Source organism: Talaromyces marneffei, chromosome 6 (assembly GCF_009556855.1).
Source record: "Talaromyces marneffei chromosome 6, complete sequence".
Classification (NCBI taxonomy): Eukaryota; Fungi; Ascomycota; class Eurotiomycetes; order Eurotiales; family Trichocomaceae; genus Talaromyces; species Talaromyces marneffei.
Window position 1 is genome coordinate 730,868 of NC_072353.1, and position 27,681 is coordinate 758,548.

At 46.1% G+C, this 27,681-nt stretch overlaps 10 protein-coding genes across 10 annotated transcripts; 5 read left to right on the forward strand and 5 right to left on the reverse strand.

Moving 5' to 3' along the window:
- Positions 1 to 299: 299 nt before the first annotated feature.
- EYB26_007767 (uncharacterized protein) lies at positions 300 to 1,491 on the reverse strand (the record flags this gene model as incomplete). The annotated part of the gene is made up of 4 exons (XM_054267028.1): positions 300 to 398; positions 466 to 885; positions 941 to 1,314; positions 1,377 to 1,491. The coding sequence occupies 4 exons, from the start codon at positions 1,489 to 1,491 to the stop codon at positions 300 to 302; spliced, it is 1,008 nt and encodes a 335-aa protein (XP_054123003.1).
- A 505-nt stretch (positions 1,492 to 1,996) lies between these two features.
- On the forward strand, positions 1,997 to 2,958 carry EYB26_007768 (uncharacterized protein; the record flags this gene model as incomplete). The annotated part of the gene is made up of 2 exons (XM_054267029.1): positions 1,997 to 2,072; positions 2,129 to 2,958. The coding sequence occupies 2 exons, from the start codon at positions 1,997 to 1,999 to the stop codon at positions 2,956 to 2,958; spliced, it is 906 nt and encodes a 301-aa protein (XP_054123004.1).
- Positions 2,959 to 3,183: 225 nt separating this feature from the next.
- On the reverse strand, positions 3,184 to 4,913 carry EYB26_007769 (uncharacterized protein; the record flags this gene model as incomplete). Its single annotated transcript, XM_054267030.1, has 4 exons — positions 3,184 to 4,076; positions 4,128 to 4,246; positions 4,301 to 4,809; positions 4,863 to 4,913. 4 exons carry the CDS (start codon positions 4,911 to 4,913, stop codon positions 3,184 to 3,186), a joined length of 1,572 nt encoding a protein of 523 aa, XP_054123005.1.
- Positions 4,914 to 6,095: 1,182 nt separating this feature from the next.
- On the forward strand, positions 6,096 to 7,309 carry EYB26_007770 (uncharacterized protein; the record flags this gene model as incomplete). Its single annotated transcript, XM_054267031.1, has 2 exons — positions 6,096 to 6,109; positions 6,247 to 7,309. The coding sequence occupies 2 exons, from the start codon at positions 6,096 to 6,098 to the stop codon at positions 7,307 to 7,309; spliced, it is 1,077 nt and encodes a 358-aa protein (XP_054123006.1).
- An 883-nt stretch (positions 7,310 to 8,192) lies between these two features.
- On the forward strand, positions 8,193 to 9,131 carry EYB26_007771 (uncharacterized protein; the record flags this gene model as incomplete). Its single annotated transcript, XM_054267032.1, has 6 exons — positions 8,193 to 8,195; positions 8,258 to 8,373; positions 8,433 to 8,459; positions 8,520 to 8,730; positions 8,789 to 9,012; positions 9,074 to 9,131. The coding sequence occupies 6 exons, from the start codon at positions 8,193 to 8,195 to the stop codon at positions 9,129 to 9,131; spliced, it is 639 nt and encodes a 212-aa protein (XP_054123007.1).
- Positions 9,132 to 10,418: 1,287 nt separating this feature from the next.
- On the forward strand, positions 10,419 to 10,869 carry EYB26_007772 (uncharacterized protein; the record flags this gene model as incomplete). Its single annotated transcript, XM_054267033.1, has 2 exons — positions 10,419 to 10,511; positions 10,573 to 10,869. 2 exons carry the CDS (start codon positions 10,419 to 10,421, stop codon positions 10,867 to 10,869), a joined length of 390 nt encoding a protein of 129 aa, XP_054123008.1.
- Positions 10,870 to 11,606: 737 nt separating this feature from the next.
- EYB26_007773 (uncharacterized protein) lies at positions 11,607 to 12,165 on the reverse strand (the record flags this gene model as incomplete). Its single annotated transcript, XM_054267034.1, has 2 exons — positions 11,607 to 11,841; positions 11,942 to 12,165. 2 exons carry the CDS (start codon positions 12,163 to 12,165, stop codon positions 11,607 to 11,609), a joined length of 459 nt encoding a protein of 152 aa, XP_054123009.1.
- A 1,384-nt stretch (positions 12,166 to 13,549) lies between these two features.
- On the reverse strand, positions 13,550 to 14,088 carry EYB26_007774 (uncharacterized protein; the record flags this gene model as incomplete). Its single annotated transcript, XM_054267035.1, has 2 exons — positions 13,550 to 13,769; positions 13,871 to 14,088. The coding sequence occupies 2 exons, from the start codon at positions 14,086 to 14,088 to the stop codon at positions 13,550 to 13,552; spliced, it is 438 nt and encodes a 145-aa protein (XP_054123010.1).
- A 6,781-nt stretch (positions 14,089 to 20,869) lies between these two features.
- EYB26_007775 (uncharacterized protein) lies at positions 20,870 to 21,459 on the reverse strand (the record flags this gene model as incomplete). The annotated part of the gene is made up of 2 exons (XM_054267036.1): positions 20,870 to 21,300; positions 21,363 to 21,459. 2 exons carry the CDS (start codon positions 21,457 to 21,459, stop codon positions 20,870 to 20,872), a joined length of 528 nt encoding a protein of 175 aa, XP_054123011.1.
- Positions 21,460 to 22,463: 1,004 nt separating this feature from the next.
- Positions 22,464 to 26,156, forward strand: EYB26_007776 (uncharacterized protein; the record flags this gene model as incomplete). The annotated part of the gene is made up of 2 exons (XM_054267037.1): positions 22,464 to 23,924; positions 23,983 to 24,009. The coding sequence occupies 2 exons, from the start codon at positions 22,464 to 22,466 to the stop codon at positions 24,007 to 24,009; spliced, it is 1,488 nt and encodes a 495-aa protein (XP_054123012.1).
- Between the last annotated feature and the right edge of the window lie 1,525 nt (positions 26,157 to 27,681).

The window sequence follows — 27,681 nt, forward strand, 5'->3', positions numbered from 1 at the left end:
GAAATGGAAAGGAGTATGATGGCTCCTTATAGTTTGTTCAAGGTTGGATATATCGAAGATTATTTGCCATTAGCAGGTACCAAAATGAAACGCGTCTCAGTAATTGCCAATCTCTAAGCTATCACCGTCTGTCCGGGGGTTCTTGGGAGCTCATATCGGAGGGATTGATGGTCATGCCATTAAAGGTAAAGAGTCGAGACGGGGAAAAGATAACTGTGAATACGTGTATTTTTGGCATGCTAGTATATGCTGATTGTTCTTTCGGTATAAATCAGAGCGTTCGTTGATCTTTCGAGCACCTAAGACTGTGGAGCGGTAGCACTGTTTTGGCCCGCAGCACCCGCGCGGACAGGGGCAAAGTATGGATGAGCCATTGCTTCTTGCGCAGTAAGACGTTCCTATAAAAGAATTAGTCACACATTACTGGATAGCACAGGGAAGCTCGATATCGGGTTCCGAACATACCGCATGATCGTATTTAAGCAACTTGTCAAGGAAATCGATGGCTTCATTGCTCACGAATCGTTGGTTCTCGGCATTGACAAATGAATGCCATGGCTTCTTGGGATAGCGCGATAGAATGTCGTCATATTGGGAGTCTAACTCGATGTCGTATTTGTCAAGGTATTCAAAGAGTTCTTCGGTACCGAGTACTTTGGCGATCTTCACAAGCTGGTCGGCGTTGCTGATACCGTGAAAGAAAGGCTCCTTGCGGAAAATCATAGAAGCAAACATCGCACCGAGAGACCACATATCAAGAGAGTAGTCGTATTCCTGGAAATCGACAAGGAGCTCGGGTCCCTTGAAGTAACGCGAGGCGACGCGTACGTTGTATTCTGTGCCTTTGTGATAGAATTCCGCCAGACCCCAATCAATCAAACGCAGCTGACAGTCCATCAGTACGGATACAACCAATATTTGATCTCTGATGGAAACATACCTTGCGATTCTCATGATCGATCATTACATTGTGTGGCTTGACATCCCGATGCATAATACCCTTACTATGACAAAAGTCGAGAGCCTTGAGGAGTTCGAAGATGTAGTAACGGACGTCATAGTCGACAAAGCGAGGATAGAGAGTGCGGAAGTCGGTATTGTTGACAAATTCGAAGACAAGACTGGGTGTTTTGCTTTGATTATCCCTGACAACATCGAGAAGAGCGACGACATTCGGTCCACCTGAGAGATTTTGGAGAATCTTGATTTCACGCTTTATCTTCTTCTTCTTCACCGGCTTCAAGACCTTAATCACACATTTCTGATAGTTGACCACATTGATTCCTTCAAAGACTTCGGAATACTTTCCTCGGCCTGCGAAATGTCCAAGTTAGCCTCTGGTGCATCAATCACAATCCAGAGCCTCCACCACTCACCAATCTTGCGAACAACCTCGTAATTCTCCAATGCACCCCATGATATGTTCACACTATCATAATCCCAATAGGAGCGGGGCATATGCGTGTTGACATCTGCATAGACTCGCGCCATCTTGTGGTGTTGAAGAAAGGTCGTGCCCACAGTTGGGCTTTCTGATGGAAATGTCGAAAGCGGGGTAGACGAATCAACAGGCGGCCAGATAAGAGACGAAACTCACGTATGCGTTGCAGACGGGGCAGCTATTAGTAAAAGAAAGGAGGCAAAATCAAAAAATATTAGCGATCGACAACAAATACAACGTAACAGAGCCGCAGGATGGTTCGCAAATTGAATGGAGAGATGTGGGTTTTTATGGGATGGCTGGCCATGACATTTTTATCTCGCTCAAAGGTTCCGGTTGCTCGTCTGGTGTCGATAGCAGGGAGCTGATATTATTGGCTCGGAGCGAAGGCGGTGAGTGCACCAGTTAATATTTTTTAGGAAGCTGCCAGCCTAAACGAGATGAACATTTCTCTTCTTCTTCTCGTGCGACTGATATTTTTTTTTTGTTTATTGTTTCTTTCGAGTATTCAGAAGCTGAAGTTGCAGTAGATGCTTCTTACAGGGCAGTTTCAAGATGTTCTATGACCTCAACGTTCCATATTCAGCCGATGATGCTCAATTGACTAATACCCTCAACTTTCTTGCCGAAGGTAAACGACGATGCTTCGTCCTAGAGTGAATCAGCCGCTAATCTAGACTTGTTCAGTTGGGTATACAACAGTAGCACTGTCCCAAACGATGTCAGGCAAATTACCCCCGAATTTGGCAGCTCCTCAACTTCCATCTAATGCTCCAAAGTCCCTCACGCTGTTGACGCGCCTCAACCTCGTCCTGTCCGATCCATCCCAGAGTTACCGCATGGCAAATCTGATACCATTATTCTCGATCGTTGCCGTACGACCTATGAATGAAAAGAGCTTGTTAAATGCTTGCACAAATCTTGACTGCGACTTGATCTCTTTAGATCTGTCTGTCCGCCTTCCTTTTCACTTCAAATTCAAGACTGTCTCGTCCGCGATCTCGAGAGGGGTACGGTTTGAAATATGTTACAGTCCTGGAATTACTGGAAGTGGGTTGGAAGCACGCAGAAATCTCATCGGCAATGCCATGAGTCTTATCAGAGCCACAAGGGGTCGAGGCATCATCATATCGAGTGAGGCGAAGCGAGCATTGGCCATCCGCGCACCAATGGATGTGGTCAATCTCGCATGTGTTTGGGGATTATCTCATGAGCGAGGCAAAGAAGCTATCTGTGAGGAAGCTCGGAAAGTTGTGGCCTTGTCGAGTCTCAAAAGGACAAGTTGGCGAGGCGTTATCGACGTGGTCGATGGTGGTGAAAAGGAGGCACCGAAGAAAGTCGACGATGCATCAAAGAAAAAGGTCGAACAAACTGTCACTATTCTGGATAAGAATGGAGAAAATTTGAAACGGAAAGCTTCCGTGGACTCTGCTCAAGAAATTGAAAAGCCTCTTTCCAAGCGGGAAATGAAGCGTAGAGCCAAAAAGGCACGTCTCGAGGCCCATGTCCAGTCTTGAGGGCCACATCAAGCAGAGCCGTAACTACGGAAGTCAAAAGATTCCGGGGAATATGCCTTGGAGAACAATGACTGCTTTGCTATGTGCACTGCGGAGATACATTGTTTAGCGGGATAATATTATTGTTCTAGCTAAGGTTTATTTCTGCAAGTCAACACAGTGGGTAATTCTCCAGACCAAAACTCCTTCGATACAAAGGTCCTCTATTCGCAAAAATCTTCATACTTATCCACCGATCTTTATCGTCAATGCAGAATGGAGCGCAACAGTATTGATATTCACATTGGTAGGCTGAATCGGTGCTGTAGTTTCTGTTACAGTGATTGAAGTCGGGCTTGATTTTATACTGGAGGTCGAGCTTGCAGAAGCAGGCAATACCGGTTGCACGACTGATGTTCCGGACGCCAAAAGAGGCACGCTCGTGGTTGAGGTGTCAATTGAAGTAGCTGATGTCGTTATAGCCGACGTGTCTATGATTGCTATTGTTGGTGTTGATGCACCTGCCTGACCATCAATAGCTGTTGCTGTCGTTGTAGTGGTTGAGCTTTGACTGGAGGTGGGGGACGATGTTGACGACGTTGACGACGTTGAAGTTGACGGGATCGCTTGCGGAGTTGTTGATGATTTTGCGGGCGCCTGTAACATGAAATTCGCCGGGCATGCACAAGCACATTGGCAGGCATCCTGACCATTGGCCGCGACAGCAGCTGCAGCGTTGGTTGCAGCACTTGCAATTGCAGACGTGACGAAAGAGGTGGCTTGGACACCTGTAGCAGCTGGAACAGTTGGGCTTGTTTCTCCGGCCAGCGGGGTTACAACCGAGTTAGTTCCAATTCCTGGAATGCTTATTTCAGGTGCCGTAGTTGATGTGGAGGCAGTTGCCGGAGCACTGGCAGTGGTCAAGTCGGCCGTGACAACAACGGTACTTGGAGACGATACAATAACGACAGACACAGTAGCTGAGGGAGCGGCCGTAGTGGTTGTGTCTGTTGCTCCTTGTTGACCGCCTACTTGAGAGATGATGATTGTCGCACCCCCATCGGTAATCGTGGCAGCTCCATTGCTGGCCGTCACAACTATCGTCTGTGTTGCCTGTGCAATAGTTGCGGTGCTTGTGACTGGTCTCAATTAGCGCGAGTTTATATAACAATCCAGATGCTGATACTTACCCGCCACAGAAGACGGTTGCTGGACGGCTTCTGATGAAAGAGCCGTGCTTTGTACTGCGGCTGTTGTGGAGGTTGATGCAGTTGCCGGATTCAAAGGCACGATAATACCGACGGTTCGGCTAGAGCTGTATTAGAGTCGTCACAATATGAGTTTCTAGTCTAGATGGACATACCTGGTCGCAGCACTCGCAGCACCCGCAACGCTCACTGCGCTTGCTGAACCCGATACACCCTGTGTACTACCAACACTCGCTGCGATAGTAACACTCACGGCGCTCGCTGAACTCGACACACTCGATGTACGGCCAATACTCGCTGCGATTGCTACACTTGTTACTCTGCCAATGTCCGCAGCACTCGCAGTTCTGACGGCGCTTGCTGAACTCGATACGCCCGGTGTACTGCCAACACTCGATGCGATCGCAACGCTCACGGCGCTTGCGGAACTTGATACCCCCGGTCTACTGCCAATACCTGCTGCGATCGCTACACTCGTTATACTGCCAACGTCCGCAGCACTCGCAGTTCTCACGGCGCTTGCTGAACGCGATACCCGGGTACTACCGCCCTTCCGGTTGCCATTGCCCTTCCCATCCTTATGATTGTCTCCGCGTGTCCCGTCGGCATCTATGTTAAGCACGTTGATTCCGTTGAATGGATGTCGACGAGCGAGGGCAACATCCTTGATCTCTGTTAACCTCTGCAGTGCAAACACAATCATTGACTATAACTTACGTTGAACTCGAACAAAAATGCGAGAAGACAGAACAGAATCGCTCGACGCATATTGATTATCCCCTTCCGACTTCTTTTCGTACTCGGACAATTGCTCTGGCAGTGACCGATACTGCCTGCTCAGCAAGCTGTGATCTGATTTCCACCGAGCGTGCTAGGAAAAAAAAAAGGAATGACGTGAGATTAGAAACAGTTGCACCCAGTGCAATAAGAATTGAAAGAAATGAACGAAAGACAGCAAAGAAAGTAAAGGAATCAATTAGTCAGAGAAGCAGAAGAAGGTGGAATTAACTAATAGCGCTCTCCTGTTGATTAAATAAAAAGGTGGCATGTTCATCTAATGCTTCCATCTCAAACAAAAGGGTCCATCTATCATCTGTTTCGGGTTGAACGCGTATTCTATTTGAACATTTAGAGAAAAATGACCATATTCTGACAGGTTATTACTTAGTTCCTACCTGTAAGGAGGAACTATCGGTTCGAACGGTCTCAAAAACGTCGCACTTTGGACCATTACCGTGTGTGGCGCCTCCCTAATAGTTAGTTTTTAAATCAGTAGTGCTATACGTATACCCTGCAGCGGAGTCTGTCTGATGTAGTGTTATACTGCCATTAGGGGGTAATCGGGATGTTCCTGTTTCGGGACCGACGAGGCGAAACTGTTGGTGTGTCAGATGGTCTTGGCAGGATCTAGCTAGTCTTAATAATGTAGTTCACTTCGAAGTACATCCTCATTTGAGCATAGCAATTTCTAGTAGTTAGCACATGAAGGATACAATAATCACAGGTTAATTAAATATAAGGAAAACTCGTCTACTACGTAGTATGAACTCGTAGTCAGTTCGTTGCGGGTTTAGCCCTACCCGTACGGCGTACGCCTATGTAGCAACAACGATCCGGCAGTGCGTACTCGAACTCCGATGCTTTAGTAGAGACCCTAAATGTTAAGCTAGAGTCTACTGAGTCCACTCCTTCAGCACCAAGATAGTAAGAAAGAAACTAAAATCGAGCCTCGTTTGTATTTCATCCTTGGTATGGTAACAGGCTCAATCCACGCGACAATGGCGAAGCTTATCTGTCACGATAAGCTATCGATAAGATACGGTAAGCGCCAAGAAAAATTATCCTGAACTTTTTTCTTCACTCGGACTTGTCTAGCTTCGGAGGTAACCCACCTTGTCAATAGACAACAGTATCGGTTTGAAAGTGAGAAATTAAATATCTGCTTTCAAGATGCTTCGTGAAGTGTAAGCCAATTCCCATCTACATCTCGGAAAATCGTTGCATGGTTGTCCCATTTGTGCGTCGAATTTCTCCTCGATGCTTCGGAAAACCATGAAGCAACAAAAATCAATCATACTAACAAAACATTGCAACAAAACAGAAAGCCCAAAAATCCGCGCACGGCGCGCCTTCTCAAGAAAAAGGAACCCCAACTCATCGAACCCCCCAAACGTACCCTCCTCCTCCATGGTACAAAATGTCCTCTCCCACTCAACACTTTACTCAAGACAATCCACGGCTTAACGAACCCCAACTCGGTCCTATTCCACAAGAAGAACGACAATGTCCACCCCTTCGAAAGTACAGAGAGCATCGAATTTTTGGCTGACAAGAATGAATGCGGTATCGTGGTGTATGGAAGCAGCAACAAAAAGCGACCCAATTGCCTAACTCTTGTGCGGATATACAATAAAAAAGTGTTGGAGATGTTTGAGTTATTGCTCCTACCGCCTGCGGATGGAGAAGCGATTCCTGCGCCTAGTGCGTTGAAACTTGAGATTGAGGTTGGAATTAAGCCTATGATTCTGTTTGCGGGTAGTATATGGGAGGATGCTACATCCAACACTTACGCCATGGTCAAGAGCGTGCTGTTGGATATGTTCAAGGGTGAAGAAACCGACAAAATTGATGTTGAGGGTCTGCAATACATTATGATGGTTGGCGCCGAAGAACCTGCCGAAGCCGGTTTGATGCCTGTAATCCATTTACGATGGTACAAGATCCGTACGAGACGCAGCGGCCACAAACTACCCCGCGTCGAGCTCGATGAAGTAGGCCCCAAATTTGATTTCAGAATTGGCCGTGTCCGCGACGCAGACCCCGATGTTATGAAGGAAGCTATGAAACAGGGCAAGAGACCTAACGAAGAAGGCCGAACCAAGAAGAATATTACCATGGACGCTATCGGTGATAAGGTCGGTCGTGTGCATCTCGGTAAGCAAGATCTGTCGAACTTGCAGACGCGTAAGATGAAGGGTCTTAAGAGGAGGGCTGGTGTGGATACGGATTCCGAGGATGAGGGAGAAGATGACGAGGCATCGAATTATGGATCAGATGTGAGTGAGGAGATTACGTTTGTGGATGAGGAGGCTGCTTCCGATGTGGATATGATGGATGTCGATGAAGATAAGAAAAGCCGTTCGAAAAAGCCCAGATTGGCATGATCGGTTCAAAATGGTTGCTGCTTGATTGTTTTACCTTTTGTATGGCGTTGGTTGGGTTGTGTACACATCTATGTTGTTTGACGAGTTTATAATAATTTACTCTATATATTGTCCACCTGGCGCATAGAAAAAATGCATTGGTGCCTACGGTACATCAAACATTGAATCATAAGGCCAATATATTAGTCGGACCCTTCCCTACCGCTCATATATGGAAGTAAGTTGGCGTCCCCGCCTTCTATGCTATTTATTTATCTGGCTCCAAAAAAAAGACCTAAAACTAGTCGTGAACTCGTTAGTGCTCCTGTTGATATGAACCAGGCCATGGACTTGATAAATAAGCTCGTGGAATTATCTGATTTGGAGAATCTTGCGCAGGGACACGACGCAAAACTGTTTGATTTAGTAACCCTGCATGAGGGTTGGTGAGAGAAAATCCGGAGAGGAGGGAATTTTCATTACTAGTGAGTTGAGCTTAGTGTCTTGCACAGAGTGGTAGTTATTTAGTTATACGAGATTGATATATTAAATCTGGTGCCTGAGTATACAGGCAGAAATCTAGGTCATGTGATCAGTGACGTCGTACCGGCAGTCCCTTGCGGTGCGGACATTCACATGCCGAGGCCTCGGGTTCCCCAGAAACTCTTCTGTCATGTCGAGCGGGATGCGACCCCCAGCTTCATCCGAGCAGACTAATACCACTGAATTCCTGTCCATAAACAACCTTCAATGATATCACAGATTTGCTTCAACATTCTGAAGCTTTACGACAGTCCTGGTTCTCTGGACTAGAATCGCTTGAGAGTTCTCGGTACATACTTGCTTCAACGGGCCAGGATTTGTTTCTGCCAGCCGAGAACATCCTGTGATCATGGATTCCATCATGGTGAGTTTAAACGTTGTGTGTATCGTTGTTTGGAGTTGAACTAATTGTTTATTCTATGGTAGGACACCCTCGACGCCATCGCACTCAATCCAAATCTGAAACCTCTCCTTATTCTTCTCAAAGCCGCCCGTAACGGCGCCGTGTACGGCGCCAAAGTCCGATTTCCACATGCCTTGGTGTAAGCCTCAACGAAACTCTCCGATCGGGAACGTTTATAATAACAATCTCATGATGCAGGATGGTATTCCTTTTCCGGTCGGGAACGTAAGTTCTCCTTCTACTCCCTGCTGGGAGTCTCCGCGCTGACTTGTCGGTCGTCAACAGATTCCGCGAAAAAGTTAAGCTCGTCCTCAAAGCTACCCGGCAACATGCCAGCAACCTTGCCAGATTCGCCGTCATTTATAAGAGTGCAATGTTTGCGATGAAATATTTGAACCCCACAGGACCCAAGGAAGGGCCCTACGACACCTTTTTTGCAGGTCTGCTAGGTGGTTACGTCGTCTTTGGCAGGAATTCGGGTAGTGTCAGCCAGCAGGTACGTTCACTCATCTCAAGCTTTGTATTTCACATGGCAGGTTTCTGACTTATGGAAGATCGTCATATACGTCTTCGCGCGAGTTGTTCTCGCCCTCGCTAGTCTTTCCGTGCAACCAAACATGCACCCGCTCTCCTCACTTATTACGCCCGAATCTCGTTCACGGATACAGGAAAATGCATGGCCGGCGTTTGCGGCACTCAGCTGGGCGGCTGTCATGTATGTGTTCCGATGGCATCCAGAGTCTATTGTGAGCAGTTTGAGGAGTAGTATGACATATATGTAAGTTCGCCGCCTCTCTACTAAATCAAACCGAAGGAATCGTACTGATGACTTTGTTTAGATATGTGGACTCCGACCATTGGACATCGTTCCACAACTTGTTGATACACAACAAATGATAAGAGGATTATGATTGTGGTTAGATGGGCATATATGATATCATCAAGCAGGGAGATGTCTTGCAGAAGGCGTTTGTGGCGTTCTCTTTTGTTTTTCCTGTTTTGTGGGAGCCGTTTCATTATCGAAACTTGGGTATGTGCACGGTTTCTTGTTAGTCTCGTTTGCATCTCCTTTTTTGCATTGATAGAGCATGTACCGACAAATGGAATCTTGATATTCTAAAGCCCCTTTCCTGAGGTCTAGACAACCTAGGAACCTGTATACTAATTAAGGTACCTAGCTGCCGGTCGCGACCCGCATTTTAACTAATGAAAAAATAAAAATGTATAAAAATATGATTGGCATATTGAGAAATAGAATCAGTTCTTGTCGACGACGGACTTGTTACTCTACTGGTAGTACTACACAGTTGAGCAGTCCGTGGAATCAAAACGGCTGTGGCCCCTACCTACCACCGTAGCCCCGGGGTTTCACGAAACCGGCAACGGTCCGTAGTGAGACAGACTCGTCCCTTAAGCCACTTTAAGTCTATCTGAACATACCTAGAAATATTTCACACTTCATATTTCTACAAAACATAGTCCAAACATACCAGACAGTCTTGAATCGCTCCATGTCCCCGCCTTGACCGATCCAGGTAGTCGTCTGCGTGTACTATCGCATTTCAAGGAGTCAATTAGGGCTAACGGGCCATCACCATGGTCAAACGGGAGGAGTTTCCCAAATTCGTCAGCGCACGCTTCATAGAAATGAAACAGTTTTAATATAATTAGTTACTTAGTAGTAGTCACCGAATAACCGCGAGTAAAGTCTCCACGCCCGAGAAAAAAACGAATCAATAACATCCGTTCTTGCCGATGTACGCACGTACATACTAGGGCTGGGTAAAGTAATGACTCTCAAACATGAATCATACACCCCCCGTCTCAGCCTCTGCACATAGCCAAGTCTTCGTCAAACGTGAACTTATCCTTATCTACGTAGTCAGTACTTTCATTTAATGGAAATCTGTGTCAGTCAAATATATAAAACCTCCTGCACGCCGAGCCTTGGAACAAAACTTTTTCCTTCCTTGTTCGATCAAAGCTTTTTTATTGAAACCAGCCAAGTCGATACCTGCAGGACAGACTCGACGGTACATGTACCTTTTCGATTCTTTCATACATTCATTCGATTATTTTATTTTATTTTTGAGCATTCTCTTTTGAATAAAAGTAAGAAACAAAAAAAAAGCTTGTTTTGAGATATCCTTCCCCTTAGCACGATAAAAAAAAAAAAAAAACAAAATGCGATTCCTTCAAATAATAAGTCTATGCGTTGCGGCTCTCTTGGGTGCTGGGATGGTGGATGCAAGACCTCATTTATATGATCATCTCGAGGTAAGTCCCTCTTTCGACACATTATATGCCCTCCGATTCAGAGTTCTGACTAGATCTATAGAGAAGCGATATATCCCTAGCATCAGCATACATCAACAACCTCCCCGCCGACGAAACGATCACCAAACGCACCGCGGCCACCACTGAAGAAAACGATGCAGAACTCCATCACAGAATCGATGTTACGAATAGAGAATACCTCGAGATCAGAACAGAAGCGCAAGTACAACAAAAGCGGCAAAGTCATTATAAATTCAGAATTGGGAATGGGCAACCTATAAGACGGAGGTTGGAGATGCGGAAAGCAGATCCGGAAGGGGAGGAGATGTTGTTGCCTACTGCTGCGTTGCCGATTTAGGAGGTCGCCGCTTAGGCTGAGGCTTTGGCGCGGGTGGGATAAGAGGAGGGATGTGATTAATGTTGTTGATATAACTTATGGAGGGAAGGGATATGGCCAGTCTGATCTGGAATCAGATGGCCCAATCAGGCCTGATTTGTATTATACTGCTGGGATGTGTTAGGGTTGTCGCGACCGAGCCCTAACTCCATCCATGTCCTTTGGAGGACAAACGATAAAGTCCAATTTACCTACCACATGTGCGGCGGTACAAGTTCAATTTTGTATGATTCAAATGTATATTCTAAGTAAAATTATTATGCTGTAGCGAAAAAAAAGGCCCGAAATTGGGTGCTTGTAGTGGAATTAAATTATCCATGACAAGCGCCATTTACCCAGAAGTCCTTGATCTTGATGCCTGGGTGACCACTTTTACCACATATGCGCCGGCACAAGAGCAATCTTTTGTATGATTCCATGTATACTAGATAAAATGAGCGTGCTGTAACCGAATAGAAATAAAAACAAATAACCCGAAATGGTGTGCTTGTCACGACATTACCAGACATTGCCCATGATCGTAACATACATAGTAACATATTTTTGTTTCCAGTCTCCTGTGTATCCTGTTCCGAGCGCCATCCGTCCATTCATCATAAGTAGTAGTACAAATCCTACCGGTATTTAGGTATGCGACATATCCTTTGCGCCAATGAAAAATAATTCATAGCACATCAAATAAATGTTGCTGGTTCGGCTTACACCTTGTGGTGTAGACTTGCCCTGAGAATTCCCACGGCTTCCTCGGTATTTTCCCTTCCGCTGCAATCGGTCGTCTCAGTTCCCTGTCTCGCAGAATCGGTGGTGGCGCCGGCACGGTGAATTGGGGATAGAATGGGATCGTTTTCGATGCCGAAGGGATCGGTGCGTGGCTCGATCGTGGCCCAGGAACCGGCGTGCATCAGGTCTTGCTGATCTGCGGATAGGGTTTGCCTAATGTGAGGAATTAGCTGATGTTTCGGACTTGAACTTACGAGCGTCACCATATCATTCTTGAAGAAGGAAAGATAAGGAGGAAAAAAAAATAACCAACTGATGGGCAAATATAGCTTGATAGTGATTTGGTTCCACATGCTCCGTAAGGGTAGTTACACTTTGCCCCGAGGCTCCATGTCCAGTACCAGTGGGTGCGTTGGTATAGGTCCTGGAGCTTTTGGGGGAGGGTCGATGGAAGTGACTGGGCTCCTGTTTGGGGGAGTCTTGTTGCTTGGAACCTTCAGGCAAAGAGATGAATGAGCGGACCTGTATGGCTTCCATGGTGGTGACTTGTAGGTGTCGTTCTTAAGTGTAGGCGTGGAAGCTTCAAGGTAATGTGAGGATTGAAGTATGAAATAACTCTGTTGACTTTGATTGATACAGTCAAGAACAGATGACTGGGTACTTAAGAAGAGAGAAAAACTTAAGTTGATAATCTTATTGTCGACAGGAAGAGGGTTCTTATACTTCATTTATCGCATAGTTCGTATGCTAACAAGATTAACCAGGTCATATTGAAATTTGGTACCATAGGTAGGTTTGGATCGCGAGTGATTCGTGAATCCCTACGGCGGCCCGTGGCGATGCTAGGTAGTATACCTATTTCCTCCTGTATTGTGTGACCCGTGGGTTGTTTGTCTCCCTGCGCAGTTTGAAATGTCGAATACTATTTCCCGCATCGTACATACGGATAAGAGAGAAGAGGAGTGTTTTTTAATTAACACTGATTACTATTGATATGGATTAATTAGATCACTTGCGACTCGGCATAGGGACTTAGACTTGATTTATGTGGGTTGGCATGGGTATTTGCTTCTAGTGTAACCCTGCCTGAATCTGAATCTCTGTGTGATATATCCACACTGCTTATGGATATCCACCAATATCTTCAATCCAATGGAAAATATATCTGTCATTGCGATAGTAAACCTGTTCTAGGCCGCCCGGATCATTTCTTCGGGTTCATCGGTCATTCCCGTGTATGAAATTACTCCATCGCGAACTAATACGGTTTAGATATTATCGAATGAATGAAACGAGATTGTACATTATACTCCTTGACTCATTCTAATTATGACAAGAAACTTGTATCTAGGTAGTTGGCCCATACCATGTATATTTTTTGAAACCATTGAAGTAGGTAGTGTTCGCTGGGCTTCTGTACTCGACGAGCTACGTAGTACCGTTACAGGTAGTGATCCAATCAATTCAAGTCAATAGGAATCAGAAACGCATTTCGTCTTCTCTTACCAGTAAGCTTCCGTAAGTAAGCCTAGGACCCCCACTAGGTATCCGTTTGCTGATCCGTCTGGAATCAGACAGCCCAATAACGATTATCGCGACCGAGCCCAAGTCCTTGGATGGTCATGAGAAGACAAACGATGAAGTCCAGTTTACCACACGGGCGCTAGCAAAAGTGCAAAATTTGTATGATTAAATGTATATTCTATGTCAAATCAACATATTGTAACAGAAAAATAGCCAAAAAGTAGCCAAAAATGGTATGCTTGCACCGAAATTAAGCTACGCGTGGCCATGACGTTAGTCTCCCATGCCGAGCAGCATTTAACCATCAACACCCTAACTAGTTGTACCCGTTGCGCCAAAAAATTACTGAAAGCGCATTGAATACATAACTAACATATATTGCTTGTTCCAGTTCCATTTACACCTTGCGATGTTGACTGGCTCTGAAGAGTCCGACGGCCTCGCCTCCCTCTGTATCTTCACCATTTGCTCGACTCGCAGGCTCGACGGCGGCGCCGTTTCGGTAGGTTGGGGAGAGAATAGAATCGTTTTCGATAATGAAGGTATCGGAGTGTGGCTCGATTGTGTCCCAGGAACCAGCGTGGATGAAGTCTTGCTGATCTGCGGATAGGGCTTGCCTAATGAGGAAATTAGCTGATGTCCCGCACTTGAGCTTACAAGCATCACTCCATCACTCTTAAAGAAAAGAAAAACAGAAAAAAAAATAACAATAACTAACTGATAAGCGAATACAACTTGATAATGATGTAGTTCCATGTTTTCCGTAAAACTAGTTGCGCTTTGTCCTGAAGCTCCAGTACCAGAAGGTACGCTAGTGTAGGTCTGGGAGCTTTGTGATGAGGAATAACGGGACAAGTTCGACTCCTGCTGGAAGGAGTCTTGTTGTTTTCGATCCTCGGTTAAAGGCGTAGATGAATAGGAGTGTTTAGCTTCCATGACGGTGATCTGTGGGCGTAGTCCTGGAATGCGAAGTGTTGGAGGTTGAATGTTGTAGGTAGAGGGACTCTGCTAGTAGATTGAATGTAATACGGATTGTGTTAATGTTGTCAAGGCGATGAATGTACTAGTAAGAATAGAAAAGTTAAAAGATAAAATTCGGGTCATTGCTCTCCTGCAATAACATTCTCGTCGACGGGCAATCAGTCCATTTTTATAGTTTGTGGTGGAGAAGACCATGAGAAGCACTTTGAGGACCAACTCTGCAAATATTGTTGTATGTTGTAATGATCTGTATTAAATTTCATCTCACAGCCTATCATGAATCCCCTAACTAATTTGCCACATTGCCAATCGCGCTAGGTAAATCATGTAATGTAAAGACGAATGTCGATACCGTCGATTATCATGGATTCAGGTTGGAGCTAAACCAACAAACAACGCTATCTGTTGTTGGGCGCTGCAACAAGAAAGCAAGCCTGGTTTTTGGCTGGCCACTTCCCACAAGGGGTTCAACCGGCTTGCTCAGCCCACACGTATCCTCGATGGGATCTACGGAAGGAGTTGTGTATGATATACACGCAACGCCATACAATTACCGTCTTCATACGCCGCATTACGCTGTGAACGTAATTTCGTGTGATATACCCGGATAGGCAAAAGTAGTGAAGGCGCGCTAGAGACGTAGTAGACCCTCTCCAAAAATAAGTCATCACTATATGCGTACGACACCATACAGAATATACGTATCATCTTGTCATAAATACGAGCATGTAACAGTAGAGCAGGACGAATACTGCTTAGTAAGTTAGCGCAGTGTTGGCCGCTGCACGGTGTACGAAGCAATGGGCTTGCTGGTGGATCATGATGTTGGTGGATCATGATATGATTTACTGCGTGCTACTGCTGCAGAGTAATAGAGTAAGAGGCGCGAACCTTAACTTATCATTCCAATAATTACCATCTATCAATTAATTCACCTAACTACACCAGGTCAGGGTTAAAAAGTCCTGGAACAATGGAAGGTAGGGATTATGTAGTAGCTTCAAACTAGCGCCATTTACTTCTCACCCTTATAGTACTCTGGAGTCCGTCCGGAGTTCTAAGTCGTGATTTTTCCTTACCTCGGACACAGAGCCTGGTAGGATCGCGCATGCGGCTTAATACGAAATCAATTAATCAATTAAGTTCGCTTCCACTATCGTGTTCCTCAGAAGAGTCAAAGTGGCCGGTCGAGACAAGCTCGTCTGATTAATACGTACTACACAATTTGGCGCCACCAACGATAAATTACCCCATATACTTCCACAAAGAGTAACGTGGGTGGACTCATGGAGATCATGGAGTAAAAGTCCGTGCCTTCCTTCTACCTACAGTCCACCCAGCGATGACTTCGTCTTCGCCTCTACCTGGTCCACTTGTGTCGTGCTCCATGAGCAAATGGGAATAAGGGGAACATGGGAACATGGGAAAGATGGGAACGTGGGAAAAATGAGCTAAATAATTCAGGGATTTACGAGCGCAGCGAGAACTCTTATTGGACAAGCCCCAATCAAGCGAGCGCAGTGCCATTTACCATCAAAACCAGGAATCTTTGAAACCGGGCATAGTTTGATGGATGGATGTGGTGGTGTAGTTACATGTATCAGTCACAAAGTGGATATTCTTTCTGAAATGATATCCCCACAATGCCACAATGCCACAAGCATGATCATTCATGATTCCACTTTCCCATTTCTTGGCAATGATCCACATTATTAGGTTTGAGCGTTTGTATGTATGAATGGGTAAGTTTGTATTTGGACTGGTAAAGGAAGAAATGTCGCCTACAGTTTCTGCTTGGATCATCCGTACGGAGCCAAAGTTCAAGCCGACCTTCATACTTCATGGTAGGTATTCCACGCCGAGAGCCAATGATGTCTCTGTAATTTTTGATCGTGCTAGGACATGCCAATTTGTCGTTACAAGACCACCGTAGGCGGCTCCCTTGAGGGTTTCCTTCCCCCATATACCACCATGTACACTATAATTTATTTTTGCCACTTTCGGAGTCTTTCCTTCAGATACATAATCATACCACGAGTACGTCGTCATTTCCTGCATCTGTCCCGATGGGGCTAGATATATCTCAAGGCCCAAGTAATATCCAATTGTTTACTATACGCTACATACAATCTAGATATGATATGGCGCTTTCTTACCTTACCGCTCGAGTATGCCTTTTTCTAACCACAACAAGAACGATTTAAATAGTACATATCAACATTGCAAGCTCGAATACGCCGTATTGATCATGCGACCGACACTTTTGAGCCATGGACAGATAGCTAGCTAGTATTTACTGACCTATGCACTTTCGACATAGTGCATGCACGCATCTTGCGAGTTGTGGGTATCCACAATCTGCCTGTCAGGATATACATATACTACACATACCTCGACCGCCACCAAGCCATGATAGGTGGTATCATTCCGGCTGAAGCTAAAATAGGTAATAATAAAATTGAACTAAAGTTCAAGCTAGGCGAAAGAAACTTCGTTTCGAGGAAGCTATGTATTACTCCGTACGCAGTCTGGATCAATTCAAGAAGAAACGTAGCACGGAGTGCCGCTAGCAAGTCCGCCATTTACCTAGAGTTTACTAGTGGCGGTACGTACCATGCCATGGAGTCTCCTTCGGGGGCGGCGGGCGGCGGGGAAGGTTCGGTGCAGCAATAATACGATGATGCTAAGGTTAAAATTCGCTGGTACAACGGCCTACGTGTATTGATTTCGTACTTATGAGGACTACTGTACGATAGCATCGTATCAGTAGTCGCGGGTCAGCCACAGACCCATCCAGGATCACCGGGGGCTTGCATTCCGACAGGCCAGACTATTACATACAGAGTAAATGGCTCTGCGGATTCCCCATCATACAACGCGTTCCAGAAAGACGGACAAGAGGCGACGAATAGATGACCTCCGTAGCTACGCTTGGACCACACTAACATCCAGCAAAAGCAATATAATGGGGCATGGGCACGCGTCAAGAGAGCATGAAGAAGGAGAAGAAGAAGAAGATGATGATGATGATGATGAAGAAGAAGAGGAAAAAAAAAATTAACCCTGGAATTTAGCGTGTGATTGGTGCGCCTTTGTCAACTTATTATTACGTATCGTTTAACTAACTATTGTTTACCATATCGTACATGGATATCTGCATATGTAGTCGTCTCAAATCATCGACATCGGAATTATTTCCCGAAGACGCAAGGTTTGAAGACCCTGGGCTCGGCGATAACGATTCAATGTCTTCAAATGGCTGGTGGGGTTGATCCTAGGGCTTAATCGTATTGCACCATCCCGACTCGCGCTTATTATCCTTGCCTAGGAAGACAGCGCTTTTGCCAGAAAGGTTAGTCTGCTGATGACATGAAATACGTGCGTAGGTACAGGCACGGATGTAGTAGCGGCGGTGATGCTGGAGTGAAACTGCAAGAGAGTGGATGGCATCGAAACGGGTAAGTGCTAGTCATTCTATATGTCTTCTTACGCTGTAACCAACAAATTTCAATATAATTAGCGACCTAACCGGTTGTCAGGGCATTTTATTCACTGGTAGCGCTATGATACTAAACGCAGGAGTTGGGATATCCCATTCCGACAGAGTTAGTAAAGTTAAAAGATGCAAAAATTGCATGGTATTCGTACTGTATGGCACGCACGGTACGACATCACGAGAAGCATAATCCACCAGCCACTACACTAGGTAAAGAAATCCGAGGGAACTCCGGAGTAACCAGTTAGGTAGGTTGGAAGTGTACACTCACTAGCATTTACACTAGGCTTTTTTTTGTTGTGGGGACAAGGGTTGATGCCGGGCGGAAGTTACGCATGTATCGTGGGCGTCCAAGGAAGAACAAACACCTTGTCGTATAAGCGATGATATGCCTGGCACATCTAGTCGTTTAGTTTTCGACCAATTAGAACAGATTTAAAATCGGCAAAAAATGATTGCATGCAATGTCTTCGTCTATCAGTACCATATGCATAGGGGACCATCCTGAGAATACGCATCTCAATTGGACATACAATCAAGTGATACAAACCACTAGACTATGACTTGTAACTTATGGATGCTGAAGTGACGTAAACCTTTCACAGCACATACTCGGGAGCTCTTTGAAGCTCACTACGTACGTAGTACTGTATACTAGTAGTACGGAGTCGTCTAGGGCCCAGACAACCACAACCCTGTCCCTGCTCGCGGCAGCCGAAACATTTCTGTCTTTGGTGCCGTGTGCCCTGTCACGCCGTCGCGCTAATACTAGGAAATCTAGTATTGCATCAATACCATAAACATTATGTACGCGGTATGTATCGGACCTCCGTACGTATTTCCGAAGCAGAAAAAGAAATTGAACCAGTCCAGACCCCTGGTAGGATTGTACTTGTGGCTGGACATTGAGTCAAATATGGTTGACTTCATCTGGTATCGGCGGCTACTTCTAAGACTCCTTGGGCTTTACCGGTTGGTCGAAGTCTCGAAGATAGAGTTCCAGATGTCTCAACCCCACACACCGGGCGTGCCTGGACGGCCCACATGCATGCCATCTCATTGGTTAGTTATTAATAAACTATAAACTCTACCGTGGGTAACTTATCTTGCGGGCCGGCTGGGCTTATCGAAAGTTACATGTATGAGCTACGTATAGTACATGTATGTGTGTATTATTACGACTACGTATCAAGTGTCAGTCAGTCTGACTAAATGCTAATAAATCCCGCTCAGCAACGGCCAGGCCATAGTTATGCCACATGAGGAAAGTGATTATCCCGCCCGCGGATGAGGAAAAGCTGACACAATTACAATACTGATGGGTAAATACCGACGGCCACTAACTTAGTGAGAAACATTGCACCGCAGCCACCACCCTAAGAAATCCATCCAAACCGCTTTTGGTTGTTGTTTTTGCCTGGGTAATCCATCGAGCTTAGAGTAGTCTCCCTAGCCAACCTTTTCAACGTGCTATATGGAACATACGCCATTAAGGGACGTTGTGGTTGGTCAGCCAAATGCTAGACGGCGCCGACGGATTCGATTCCGCGTCAAGCTATGACAAGGATCTGACTGTTTCCTGTTCCTGTTTTACACTTCCATGTTCGGCAGTGGTGGTGGTGTTTGTAACAACCGAGTGATTCATTCTTGATCCGCATAAAGCCCTTCTGCCACTGCTATGAGAGTAAATGAGATGATTTGTAAAGTTGCCACAATCAACAATACAGGTAAATTACGCACAAAAAAAGAGCTAGTATCGTCAGATCCCATGCCTGGACCCTCCATTACCTCCCTGTTGTCCACTGTTTCATGTTGTGCCTTAGTTTGCCGCATCCTCACATATCGTAGATGGTTCCTTCTAACTTCAAAATAATTTTTGAAATCCGAATCATTATCACTGCCCCCCCCAAATTTCAGGTCTACTTACTCAAAAATAATCTAGTCCAACTCACGGAGAAAGACTTTTATTGATTCTAAGCTAAGCTATTTACGGCACCGACGAGTAAAGTGTCTGCCTAGAGCTCTGTGGTAGTGGCAGGATATCGAGAATCAGTTTATGATGTGTTAGTCAAACATAATAGTACACTGGTAAATGTCAATTGCTGCTGCCCACAAGTATGATCAGAGCGCCGACCGGACTTTATTGATATAGCCCTATTTCCATTTCTTGTACATTTCTGCATATGACCACCCACTGTCTCTCCAACATGTTCTGATATACCACACAGGTCTTGACGACAGAGCAATCTTTCTTCAAACTGAAATTGAGTGAGCCTGGCGCTTCTGTACTCAACTGTTCGGACGTAATGGACTCTAGAAGCTTGTGAGGTCGGTTAGGGTTTCCGTATCCCCACACCTTTGGTGGATCAGAAAGAAGGCGTGTAGATCATTAGGGTTACCCGTCAGTCACCGTGAGGATGCACGTCAGATAACTACCGGTAAATGCAAATTTGTGTTTTGAAATCTCCCCAACTCATTAAAAAGTCGCAAAACATCACCAAAATGCCGTCCGAGCAATATAAAGAAGAGGAATTAAGGATTCAGAAAGCATTGGAATCACTTGAAAAAAAAAACCCCCCCCGAAGCAAAAAAAAACCGCCCATTTGGCACGAGAATTTGACGTCAACTACCATGGACATATTCCGATATCCCTGACGTGGCTGTCACCATAAAAGCTTATTACTAATGAATTAATTCATCAAATTATGATAGTCACAGACTTGTACTCTGCGCTGCTTATAGCACCTAATGATAGAATGACACGCAGAACAACAGTCAAAACGACAGTCGAAATAACAGTTAGGATGATGATTAGAATGACAATTGAGTAATAGATAAATTAATAGATATATTGATATGAATACTGCACTGCATACACATAATATAAATATATATATTTCTTGAATTGGATCGCATAATTGATGGTTCGAAGCTTTCTTATTGATAAACCATTCAAAACCATTCAAATCTCACTTGTATATGGTTTTTTGGGGATCCTCAAAAGGATCTGGACTTAAGAACTATGGAATACAGAAAAGATTCATCAAATAACTTGAATCTCTCAATAGCTGTTATGATGATTTTGATCGTAACAGTCAAAACGGATGTAAATAGTGGTATTTTACACTAATGACTCTGCAGTTCGATGTCTATGAACGCTAAGACCTAAATTTTATGCAAAGTTGGGCTTTTATGGGGGCCCATTCGTGGGCTTTGGCGATGTCTAGTCTGTGGCACATATCAAACATCTGCAGCCGGTCTGGTCGGAGAGGTCTTCGGCTTGCGAGTGCTGTTGAAGACAAGCTTGAAAGTCTGGGTTGCAGTAAACATGAATAGTAGCCATTCACACGCCCCGAAGACTGTCGCCGCTTTGAGCAGCGCACATGAATTCTTTTCTTCCGAACATGTGCCTGTCGGAATTTGAATAGCCACAGCAATGAAACCAGCCAGCCATGAGAGAACAGCCACAGCCTCAACACCGACACGAATGTAGCCAATCAACGCACGATCCGCGAAGTAGATTCCAGCAATGAGGTGGAAGATGACAATCAGAAGTGTCCAAACAGCGCAGAACAACAAGAAGCTCCACGCATCAGGGACGCCGACATAATCATAGTAGTTGCCGAACTGAAAGTGTTCGTAGACAGTGTGGCCGTGAAACTCGCGGATAGCTTGACAATGGGGTCAGACTCAAAGGTACGTCTACAGGGTAGGATGCATTATTTCTGCGTACCGTGGCCGTCCGATCCCATGACTATGATGGCGAAGATGAGCTGCAGCGCTCGCAGGGCATAATCGAGCCTTTTATTCACCGCTACGTTCACGGCCATGATGTGCAGCGATATGTGATGAAATTGGGGCGCAGATGACAGGCACGTCGAGTGATGAAGTAGGGAACGCGATGTAGAGCAAGAAAGAGAGATCTTAGCTCAGTAAATCACACGAGGGAACATAAAGTTAAAAAAAAATTAGAGAAAGTGCTAACGAGCTTGGGTAAATAATGGTGAAACTGGTATGAAAGTTATGATACATACAAATCCGGCTGATGGCTCGGACAACAGTCCAAGAGAGCATCTTCATATATGTTTTTCACCTATTATTCTTGATACATGATACCCACCAGAAACGCTGATGCCTGGAAGTCGAGTGAAGCGTGAGGCAAGGGGCATTAGGCATCACATTAAAATATCAGACTACTCCGCCGTGATCGTCGGTATGTAGCTCAGTAAATAGGCCTAATATACGACGCTAACAAAACTCGTTTGTTGGACCCTTTACCGCATAATCCTCTTGTCACATCATGTAAGAGGGGTTTGTCCATGACTTGTATAATCATGGGTTGAAAGAGTGGATAGAGCTCCCTGTATAGTACTCGTAAATGCCCCTAACTGTAGTACGACGAGTATTTTCTCTGAGTTTTTGATACTTATCCCCATCCTTCGATATTTATAACTAGTACGTAATGGTGAATATCAGTCACTTAGTTATCGAAACGCATAGTATGATATTCGTCAATAGTAGTCTAGGGCGATAAATCTCAGAAGGGTTTGCTCACAGCCTACTGGCCAATTCACACACACCAGGGCCCAGGCATTCGGGGCCAAAAGTCGTGCACGGTGTCAAAATACACGTCAAAACTAGCTTAGCGGTGTTCAAATTACACGCTGCAGGTTCGTTATTTCCACACGTATCTTTTTGGAGGATTCATTATAATTTCGACTGCCAGGCAAATGCAATCCTGCCTGCCTACCTCAGCCATTCGCCTCAGATAATAATAATACTGATGCTGTGACTGAATGAGGTGAACTCAGCCTCTCCTTCTCTCATTCACACCATGGTCGCGCAACCTCCCTCAGAAATGGGTCAACCTGTCCCGGAAACGGTAGTGGGAGAATCCACACTGGGGCAAGCGCAAACTGCCGCTGCCACCCAGACGAATTTCGCCAGACCTACGACACACAATGCACTCCTTGATCAGATCGACCTCACCGATCAAGAGCTGGTCGAAGACGATGTTCCTCTTCCTGCTTACGGCAAGATATATGGCGAAATCCGCGATGAGCAGAATGGAACGGACACCAGTGCCTGTCTCACCGATGATGGCCGTGTCAACATTCGCATCGGTCACTTTAATCGCCATTTGTCCCAAGTCTTTACTCCTGCTTTACGTCAACACGTCCAAGATGTCCAAGATGATATCCCGCTCCCTCCATACATCCCCCCTTCCCTAGGAGGCGATAAGAGTGTTCCTCCACCTCCGCCCTTGAACGTCGTCATCCAGGTCGTGGGCTCTCGCGGAGATGTGCAACCCTTCGTTGCCTTGGGAAAAGTCTTAAAAGACACCTACGGTCATCGCGTACGTCTAGCGACTCATCCCATATTCAAGGACTTTGTTCTGGAGCATGGTTTGGAATTCTTTAGTATTGGCGGCGACCCCGCCCGGCTAATGGCCTTCATGGTCAAGAATCCCCGCCTGAGGCCGGGCTTTCGCAGTGTAGTAAGCGGAGACGTCGGCGAGCGAAGAAAAGATGTTGCCGAGTACATTCAAGGCTGCTGGCGGTCATGTTACAAAGCCGATGATGGAACTGACGATAGTTTTTCCGAGCCCTCTGGGAACAACACTGGCTCAAAGCCTACTGCAAAACACTTTGTTGCCGACTGCATCATCGCCAATCCCCCAAGTTTTGCCCATATCCATTGCGCAGAGAAGCTAGGTATCCCGCTTCATATCATGTTCACCATGCCGTATTCTCCTACCCAGTTCTTCCCTCATCCCCTGGCTAACATTCAAGCCTCTAATGCCGACCCTCAACTTACTAACTACATCAGCTATGCCATGATCGAACTCCTCTCATGGCAGGTCCTAGGTGACATTATCAACCGATTTCGGGCCAAGTGTCTCGGTTTGGACCCTTTAAGTACGATCTGGGCGCCCGGGATGCTCCAGCGTCTTAAGATACCTCACACCTACTGTTGGTCTCCGGCCCTAATACCCAAACCGACAGACTGGGGCTCTCATATATGCATCTCCGGGTTCTCCTTTCTCAACTTGGCCTCCAACTATACCCCTGTTGCTGACTTACAGGCTTTTCTTGACGACGGTCCACTTCCCATCTACATAGGTTTCGGGAGCATCGTCTTGGACGATCCCAGTGCGATGACGGAACTCATTTTCGAGGCCGTAAGGAAGACTGGCCAGCGTGTCCTCCTTTCTAAAGGCTGGGGAGGCCTAGGCGCAGACGAGCTTCATGTTCCCGATGGCGTCTTTATGCTAGGCAATGTGCCACATGACTGGGTTTTTCGGCATGTCTCTTGTGTCGTACACCATGGTGGCGCAGGAACCACGGCGGCAGGCATTGCCGCAGGTCGGCCGACTTTAGTCGTGCCCTTCTTTGGAGACCAGCATTTCTGGGGCGCCACTGTCGCGCGAGCAGGTGCAGGACCCGATCCGATCCCTTACAAACAACTCACAGTGGACAAACTAGTCGATGCCATCAACTTCTGTCTGAAACCTGAAAGCCTGGAACGCGCCAAAAAACTCGCAAACAAGATCGCAGCGGAGCGAGGCAGCGACATGGGTTCTCAGTCGGTCCATCAATTTCTCGAGCCTGACCGTCTCCGTTGCAGCCTTGCACCATCTCGATCCGCTGCTTGGCGCATCAAGCGCACCAAGGTTAGGTTGAGCCCTTTTGCGGCCTGTACTTTGGCCAATGCAAAACTTTTGGATCTCCATGACTTGAAGCTCTTTAGACCACAAGAACATTACATCGATGAAGGTCCCTGGGATCCAATATCCGGAGGTTTCACGGCATTTCTGGGGGCGGTTGGCGGCATGACGATGGGTCTAGCCGGTGTTCCTTCGGAGACATGGAGAGCTTTGCAGATTCTGGCCGGACGCAGCCGACAGCAGCCCCAGGCATCAGTGTCGACGATCGCAAGTAAAAGTGCGGCCTCGCATATAGGGGGAAGCTCAAGTCCATCAATTTCGCCAGGACAAAGTGAGACGAGCTTGAGTGCGGAGAACTCTCTTGCTCATGTTCCGAGCCCTTCCAACCTTTCCGGTCGGTCAAGTCCCAGTTCCAACGTCGGACCAAGATCTATACCCCGTTCATTGCCAGGCCAGTTGAACCCCAAACAAGACGACCCTAGCGGAAGTCGGTTCCACAGACGAATTGAATCTGGCTCCGGCAAAGACCCTGACATACTGCGCCCGACTGGCGTGCATATGAGCAAAGGCGCGGGGCGTTTCGTAAAGGCGATTGTGAAGGCACCTGTGGATCTTTCAGTGAATTTCACGAGAGGATTTCACAATATTCCTAAGCTTTGGGGAGACGATACCGTGCGCCCTCAGGAAAGGGTCAGCGACTTAAGGTCAGGCGCCAAGGCAGTGGGAAGAGAGTTTGGCTTTGGCTGGTACGATGGCATTACTGGTATGGTCACTCATCCGTGGAAAGGCGCCCAGAAAGAAGGCGCCAGTGGCTTTGTCAAAGGAGTGGGCAAAGGGATTGGAGGATTCATAGCCAAGCCAAGCGCAGCCGTCCTTGGTATCCTCGGTCATACGATGCAGGGGGTCAGCAAAGAGGTGCAGAAGTTGTTCGGTAGAAATGTGCAGAATTACATAGTCGCGTCCAGGGTAGTTCAAGGGTACGAAGAGTGGCTGCGGAGCTCCGATGCAGAAAAGGAAGACGTCATCGTTCGGTGGAAGCTGATTCAGAAATCTCTGAAGAAAATGGACAACCCCGATGAGATGGTGAGAGAAGCCCCGGAAGCACAGCAAGAGGTGAATTCGGTGGAAAGAGAAGACCGCCAAAATGGCGGACATACTGCTCAGTCTGCTCAGTCTGCCACAAGTGCGGATGCTCAGCCCGAAGATATCGAAAGTACCACTCTTGCCGTGGGTGGTCCACAATCCCCACTGCGAGCTGCCAATACGACGTACGGAACATCGTTGGGAGCGACTGAAATCACGTCACGCAGAGACGCAGAAGAGTATGCCGATGTGGAGCGGGCGATTCAAGAAGTGTCGTCTACGTTTCAGTGCCATCGACATGATCACCAGGCAGATAAGGCAAATTGGAGCCAGACGAGTGCGAGCAGCAAAGCCGAATCTCACTCTGATCTGAGTCTCACTGACGAGGATGATGAGGAATTCGAGCAGGAAGAGGCGGTAGCTGTGGCTAGTGAGTCACTTGGCCGTCAGCGACCTCCTCATGATCCAGGGCATATCGCGGGCACCTCCCGAAGTGAGTTCGAGGCACAACAAAAGGGACAATGGAGGGAGAAAACGACACAAGAGAAAACGACACAAGAGAAAACGACACAAGAGAAAACGACACAAGAGAAAACGGAAGAAGAGATTGTGATAGAGTACATCAAAAAGCAAAGTCTCTTGGAAATGCAACATCGGAACAAAGGGAAGTACCGTGCAACAACAATAGAAGATCAGGAGGATGAGGACTTGCAAAACGCATTAAGGTTGAGTATGCAAGAATTTGGAGATCCGTGCAGGGAGGCTTCAGGGATGTAACCAGTTACGGTTTTCCTATGAACGAATGAACTCGAAATAGCCAAGCTTGATGTATGACCTGACCTCTTTTCTGCTGCCAACCATCTTTATAACGCGCTGTCGTCGAAGATCTTGGGAATTTATCGTGAAGAAATCGACTGAACATAGAAACCTAGTTATGTAAGATAGATTCCAAGCGCAGAGCATGAAAGACGGAGCTTTAGCAATTCACAGGAAAAATGTGAGGTGACAAGGCGGACACTGCAAGCGCAAGAGAGTAGTCCAGCGCATCAAGTGACCGTTAGTCGCGACAAGAGCAGAATTGGTAATAGCAAGATCCCATAGCAAACTGATATCACCCTTTCATTTTTGACCCCGATAAACCACCAAAGTAACCTTATACTTCCCATACCACACCGCTTCACCTGCTGAGAATAGGACAAGGAATACTTAAGAAAGACAGCTTCAACAGTACATGCATAATAATTACTACTAGCATTTAAATATAAGACGGCAAGGAATGAGCAAGAATAATAAGAAGACTGAGTTGAGCTTCCATTTATCTGAGATCACATCATCAGTAATGTACTGACAGTATACAGTGAAACCCCTTTAGGAAATCATGCTGAGCGTGCAAACCACCATAATCATTATTATTGTCTTTAATAACAACAATAATATTATTGCGCGCAGCCAGTAAGTGACTGTAGAAATATAAAGTACATAAAGATATAACTAGACGAAATAGGCATATAATGTAGCGTGGAAACTTATAAGGTAGAGTTTTGTATCCCCACATGTTGGTTACTGACCTCTCACTCTGATTATGCTGAAGCTATTAGACGTTGAAATCTATTGCATGCATCACATCACTCCGCATCTCCTCGCACCTAAGACCTACATGCACGCAACTACTCCTGGGAAGTCTTGCCTCTGTGAAAGAGCGCTCTTGAAAGAAGAGAAAAGCCAACAAAATTGTTCGCCCTATCATTGTCATTAAAATCAGATGTATCGCTATAAGAACAAATTCTGGTATCTTGGGGGAATTAAGCGGCAGTCAATGACAAAAATAAGTATTTCTGTGGTGTTGATAATGTTTGGCTATAGAGCCAGTTGTGCCTTCTTGGTGTTATAGACAAGCCCGAAAGGTAGACTGTATAGGTGGGATTCATCCGATCGTCTCGAACGATGTGCCAAAGAGTTTTTCTTTCGGCGTGTCTGAATATTGCTGTGGCCTTCAAAAGTTCGTGTCTATCTCGAAAGAGAAAATGCCGCGCTAATGCAATATAAGAGATTGCAGTCAGGTTGAAACAATGATCCAACGATCCGTCGGTGTTGTGTTCGTCAGGGTAAAGATTCCACCCTATTTCTAATCATGTTGAACTGGAAGCTCTGAAATCACCCTGGCGTCCAGTTCTGGTCTGGCGAACTCTCTGCCGTCCATTTCATGTTTGGCATTGCCTTGAGCATTAAGTTCCTGCGACGAAACAAAGGACCTTGAGTGAGAGAAAGGCTTGAGCTCCTCCTCGCTCTGTACCGAATATCC